This window comes from Cyprinodon variegatus, unplaced genomic scaffold (assembly GCF_000732505.1).
Source record: "Cyprinodon variegatus isolate N-32 unplaced genomic scaffold, C_variegatus-1.0 Scaffold712, whole genome shotgun sequence".
NCBI classification, from domain to species: Eukaryota; Metazoa; Chordata; class Actinopteri; order Cyprinodontiformes; family Cyprinodontidae; genus Cyprinodon; species Cyprinodon variegatus.
Genome location: NW_015151165.1, coordinates 228,860 through 235,482, shown reverse-complemented (window position 1 = coordinate 235,482; position 6,623 = coordinate 228,860). Strand labels below are relative to the sequence as shown.

The following is a 6,623-nucleotide window of genomic DNA, read 5'->3' as shown; positions in this document are numbered from 1 at the left end:
TGTTCAGATTAGTAAGACTGCAAAAATAGATACATAAAGGTAATTTTAAATCATAATTATTGTGCTTAGTAAGTTGTAGAGAGAAATACAATCAGTTTTTTTTTTATTGTAGATTGTTTTTCTAAGTTTTACAATTACTAAAAAATAAAATACCCCTCTTTAAATTGTTGGGTACAACTATAAGTTTCCTTTTTTGACTATAAGAGTCAAAAATCAAAAACCTCTTACATTCTCAGTTTTACTGCAATTGACTAAAAACTATTGTTGCAAAACTTTTTGCATTGTAACTTGGGGGGTTTTATAATTGTAGATCTTTCACTATTACAATTTTTTTTTACTCCTCTTTAAAAAAGTACAAGTGCACAGCTTGTGCTTTGTGAGTCACACTTAAAGAAAAAATCTCTTAATAATTGAACATTATTGTTCTCAAATTGGAGAATTTTACCTCTGCTTTGAACAGGGAGTGTTTTTTTTAACTCACAACCTCAGGATTCAAAGCTCTATGCCCTAACCACTAAGCTGCCACCCCCTTGCTTTTTTTTAGTTTTGCTGCACTTAATCTAAAACAAATGTTGTTACTTAACCCTTACATGTCCATGAATACGATTCCTGGAATCTGCTGCTCTGAGTCACAAATTCAGCTTTACAAGTTGCACCTTCTCCTTACTATTGTTACTAATTTCATTTTGGATTAGAGCACAGGTGTCAAAGTGGTTCCAGAAAGGGCCGTGTTGCTGCACGTTTTCTTTCCAACCAAGCAATAGCACACCAGACTCCATTCATATCATCAAGTTATCATGTTTAGATTGGACTCACTTGATGAGATGACTGGAGTCTGGTGTGCTATTGCTTGGTTGGAAATTACTTGGTTGGAACCACTTTGACACCCCTGGACTAGAGCAACACTGAGTACTACACAGAGCTAATCATCTACAATAACAAAACCTTTTTATTTATCATCTACAATAACGAAACCTTTTTATTTAATTTCTCTATACAGCTTTGACTCCACAGTTACAATGCACAATTACTTATGATTTAAAATCACCTTCATACAGAGATGCTTAAACACTTAAAAATCTAATTATACCCCATTCAACCTTCTTTCATTTTTGTCACACTACAAGTGCAAACTTTAATCTTTTTCCACAAAGGCATGTACAATATAATTGATTGAATGAAAATTCTAATAATTACATAGAAGAAGGTTGTCTGAGCAAGTTTATCCCAAGCTGAACTTTTTGGCCTACATAATTAGATCTGTGCATGGCAGTAAACTAATGCTGCTACCTGATCATAACAGCACACCATGCCAACAGTGAAGCATGGCGGTGGCAGCAGTTTGCCATTTGCTTTAGCAGGAAGCTTATGAAAGCTGAAGGAATATTGAAGAAGCTGAGACTGAGATTGAGTCCTGATCTACATACAAATGGGAATGCATTGGAAGGTTTCAGGAATCAATGTTTGTTGATGTTTTGCATCCAATACAAATTAGCTTCAGCTATAATGGCAAATATTTCCTCCTCTAGATGTAAAAAAAGCTGATCGATACACGCAAAAAGCCTCAGGATTGCTGGAACTGGGCTGGATACAAATACATGCATACTTTTACTATTTAAATTTTCTTCTGTGTTAATCTGTTACTGGGTTCTTCATTTCCATTCCTTGATGTCTGGTATCATGCACCTTTCAGATGTGTCTCTGCTTGGCAGTAATGAGAGATTAAAGTTCTGCTACAGATCAGTTTTTTGATTCAGGTCATTTGAAGCATAGAATATCTAAAAGTGGCATTCTACAAATTGACTGTCAGAATAGTTGAAGCTAGAATAATTTTCCCTATGTGCATTTAAATAACAAAAGCATACATCAACCTACTACTAATATTACCCAAAATGACTTTGCTGCAAAAGTAACTACACGTTTCAGGAAACATTGTGTACAGAAGTTAGAACTTCAATAGGAATCCATCATTCATACTTTTTCTTTGTGAAACCCTAATGTTTTAGGAAAACTTTTTTAATTAAAGGAAACCACATGTCTAATTTGTGTTGCTTAAACACTAAAGTAACTTTATTTTTTTTCCTTCTCTTTGTAAGAGAGTTCTAAGGAGGACAATATTTCCGTTCCTGCAGCAGGGGGCGGCGAAGAGTCCAGGGGCTGGTGGTTTTCAGACATTCAGGCTCGGAGCTTCAGTGCCCAGCAGCAGTGTGAGTCGAGCCTTGGCCTCGAGGAGAGCATAGCGACTGTGAGGGAAGCTGTGAAGACTCAAGGCCCATTTGACGGCGTCCTGGGATTCAGTCAGGGAGCTGCCTTTGTTGCCATGCTTTGCTCCCTGCAGGAGCAAAAGCTGGAGCCGGATTTAAACTTCCGCTTTGCCATCCTGGTTGCTGGTTTCCGCAGCGCGTGTGAGGAACACTTAAAGTTCTACAAAGCTCCGCTCCAAATCCCTTCACTGCATGTATTTGGACTGGAGGACAAGGTCATCCCTGACAACATGAGTAGGGAACTTCTCTCCTCCTTCCAGGACCCTCAGGTCCTCATACATCCTGGAGGTCACTTTGTTCCAGCTGCAGGGGCTCACAGGCAAACGTATCAGGACTTTCTGAAGACCTTCCAGTAAACGTGTTTGTGCAAGTTCCAGTAACATCACAAAACCACTGTTGTCACAAGCTTCAACAGAAAAAAAAACTGAAGCATTAATGTTAACATTTGGATCTCAGTCCAGATACATTTTGGATAAAAAGATCTGGATCGAGATCTGAGTTTTAAGCAACCTTTTATCTGCTACATCCAAAAAATGTGCATGTAATTTTCTCAGGGAAAATATAAAGAAAATTAAAATATTGTTTAAAATTATGGTCTGTCTTATGTAATGCTGCATTTGAAGTCCTAAAGATGTGTTTATTTCACATAAATACAATGCAAATAAGTGACTAATTATAAATGACATCCATCCATCCATCCATTATCTGACATGCTTGTCCCAAGTGGGGTCACAAGGGGTGCTATCTCCAGCAGTCAATGGGTGAGAGGCAGGGTACCAGTCCATCGCAGGGCAACACAGAGACACACAGCACAAACAACCATTCACACACACACACACACACACACACACACACACACACACACACACACACACACACACACACACACACCTAATTTAGAGAAGTCAGTTAACCTAAAAGTCATGTTTTTGGACTGTGGGAGGAAACCAGAGTACCCAGAGAGAACCCACACATGCTCAGGGAGAACATGCAAACTCCATGCAGAAAGACCCTGGGCCCGGAATTGAACCCAGAACCTTCTTGCTGCAAGGCAGCAGTGTTACCCACTGTGCCACTGAGCAGCCCTAATCTAATTATAATAAATAATTCAGAATATACAGAAACTTTTAGGCCATCAACTGTAGAAGATTCCTAGAAGGGAATCACCCCAACCTTACATAGGTCAACATGAATGTTTCTTTCAGGCTTTATAAAGGCTAAGATAAACGGGCACATATGACAAAAGCCCACAAGAGGAGCCAAATGCCAGGTGCTGGTTGTCAGAGCAGCCGCCCGAAACTGCAAAATCAGACAAAAAAACCTGTGCACTGCCCGAATGACTGAACTACAATGACCCTATATTCATATTTGTGTGGGACAGTGTGGCATTTCTCACTTATGTCCTGCTGTCCCACAAAGCCAAACAATGTTCCTCATTTCCCTGAGTGAAATTAGAAAAGTTTAAAACTGTTTAATAGGTTACTAAATGCTAGGACACAAGAGCTGCAGTGATTGTCACAGAGCGGTGCCAGGGCTGTGGGGCTTCTAGATGCATACAAAAATCATAGAGTCAAATCAATGAGACATTATGATCATTGACAAACAGCAAAGGTCAGCCGTAGTGATCCATGAAGATCATTGATTTGTGTTTTCTGGTTTTGGTTCTTTATTATTTTTTGTCCATTTTTATTAATTACTGTAATAAGAAATCTAAGGAAAGAATATATTATTTATTTGAAATATATTGTATTGAGCTGTCTTGTGAAACATTAGTAAAAACAATTGCGCTATGGGTCTGCTTTTCCTTAGCAGTGACAGGGAAGCTGTTCAAAACTAATTGGAAATTAATGGAGTAAAATACAGGACAATCCTGGAAGAAAATCTGTTGAAGGATGTAAAAGGCTTGACTTGGTTGAAGATCCTTTTCCAGAAAAGCACACAAACTAGAGCTTTAGTGCTATTGGTTTTATGTCAAAGCAAGTAAGAATATGTTAAGATTTCAAAACGGATATTCTCAGAAACCTTTCATCCGATTCTGACTGAGCTGGAGTTTTTTTTTTAAATATAGAAGTAGTAAAAGATATGGCATTTTTATGAGCATTTTTTCGACTTAGGCTTTAAAAGCTTACTTTTGAAAACCATTTCTGGTTTCAAGTTGTGAAAATAAAATTATCTTTTTACAACTCGTTGCATGTTTTAGGAATTGTTATATTCACATTTCAGACATCTCATCAACAGTTTCATCAACAGGTTGGTATGAACATTTTGTGTATTTCTTTCCCTTTTACCATTTTGGTCAGATCCTCTCTTGTTTATGAAAACCACATGACACCAGTGGACGCCTGACATTTTGGGGGGGGTTTGGTAACACTTGAAACAAAATTGTTAAAAGGTTTCAAAGAATCTTTAATAGAACCACAGTAGAAACCTTGATTTATTAAATATGACTGCACAGAGCTTGACTTACCACAAACATCCTGGGTCTCGGGGAGGGCACTTTGATTTTTGTTGATAAATGGAAAGGTAACACATGGACAGGTTTGTATGGTGGCTGAAACTACACAGGGTTCAAGTACGTGTTGTTCTTTTGTAGCTGAAGCATGTGCACGTAAGGCTACTCTCGTTCAATTGTTTCCAGATGTGTGCTCTCTGCCTCTCTCTTCTCTACCTCGTTCTCCGTTTCATCTTATCACAGATTCTACCTTAAAACAGACTGGCCTCAGCATCTTCCCTTCCATCTATGTTCTGCGTCATAGAAATAGAACTCGAGCATGTGTTTCCCTCACCTCTGACATGTCTTTAGTTCATCTAGGTCAGATGAGATCTCTCACCTAAAAGACCTTTGTTTTTCAGGAGTTCCCTTCAGAATTTCCCAGCAAAACTAGAAGTTTCCTTAGAATAACATTTATTTCGGCAGCATTCTTAATATTCTCAATAATACACTGCTCAAAAAAATGAAAGGTACACTTTGAAAACACATCGTATCTCAATGGGGGAAAAAATCATGCTGTTCATTTATACTGATATGGACTGGGTGATGTGTTAGGAACAAAAGGATGCCACATCATTTGATGGAAATAAAAATCATCAAACTACAGAGGGTTGAATTCAAAGACACCCCAAAAATAGCAGTGAAAAATGATGCGGCAGGCTAGTCCATTTTGCTGAAATTTCATTGCAGCAACTCAAAATATTCAGTAATTTGTATGGTTCCCACGTGTGTGTATGCATGCTTGACAACGTCGGGGCATGCTCCTAATGAGACGACGGATGGGGTCCTGGGGTATCTCCTCCCAAGCTGCCTGCATACTCTCACCACATGAGGCCGGACATTGCCGTGCACCAGGAGGAACCCAGGACCCACTGCACCAGTATAGGGTCTGACAATGGGTGCAAGGATTTCATCCCGATACCTATTGGCAGTCAGAGTGCCGTTGTCTAGCCTGTATAGGTCTGTGCGTCCCTCCATGGATATCCCTCCCCAGACCATCACTGACCCACCACCAAACTGGTCATGCGGAACGATGTTACAGGCAGCATAACGTTCTCCATGGCTACTCCAGACCCTTTCACGTCTGTCACATCTGCTCAGGGTGAACCTGCTCTCATCTGTGACACCCAATTCCGGTGTTCTGTGGCAAATGCCAATCGAGCTTCACGGTGCCGGGCAGTGAGCAAAGGGCCCACTAGAGAATGTCGGGCCCTTAGATCACCTCATGAAGTCTGTTTCTAATTGTTTGGTCAGAGACATTCACACCACTGGCCTGCTGGAGGTCATTTTGTAGGGCTCTGGCAGTGCTCCTCCTGCTCCTCCTTGCACAAAGGAGCAAATACCAGTCCTGCTGATGGGTTGTAGACCTTCCACAGCCCTGTCCAGCTCTGCTAAAGTAACTGCCTGTTCTCTGGAATCTCCTCCACGCTCTTGAGATTGTGCTAGTATACACAGCAAACCCTCTGGCAATGGCACTTTTGATGTGCCATCCTGGAGGAGTTGGACTGCCTGTGCAACCTCTGTAGGGTCCAGGTAGCACCTCATGCTAACAGTAGTGACAGCAACCGTAGCCAAATGCAAAACTGACTATGCCTAGAGAGGGCCGCTGCAGACAGGCTGCCGTTAGCTTCGGAGCTCCGCTGGTGGCTGCGGTCCTCTCAAGTTTGGAACATTTTCTTTTAAATTACGCATTAAATCTGTGAATGGGCCATATGGTGATGATTAAAAGTATAATGTTCTCACCTCAAATAATCTTAAAACATATTTTTATTGAACAACAGCAACAGAAAAGAGAACATTTAACTTAATACTCTGAGCTCTGTGAGTGAAGAAGATGGGCCGCCAACCAATGAGCAGAAGGTGACTCT

The 6,623-nt window shown here is 40.3% G+C and overlaps 1 protein-coding gene across 1 annotated transcript in view; it reads left to right on the top strand.

The window, feature by feature from the left end:
- ovca2 (ovarian tumor suppressor candidate 2) overlaps positions 1 to 2,835 on the top strand; it is a 43,285-nt gene extending 40,450 nt beyond the window's left edge. The window contains exon 2 of the mRNA XM_015394859.1: positions 2,097 to 2,835. Within this exon, the coding sequence (XP_015250345.1) occupies positions 2,097 to 2,620 (524 nt within the window). The 3' untranslated portion in view covers positions 2,621 to 2,835. The remainder of the gene's footprint in view (positions 1 to 2,096) is intronic.
- The last annotated feature ends 3,788 nt before the right edge of the window (positions 2,836 to 6,623 follow it).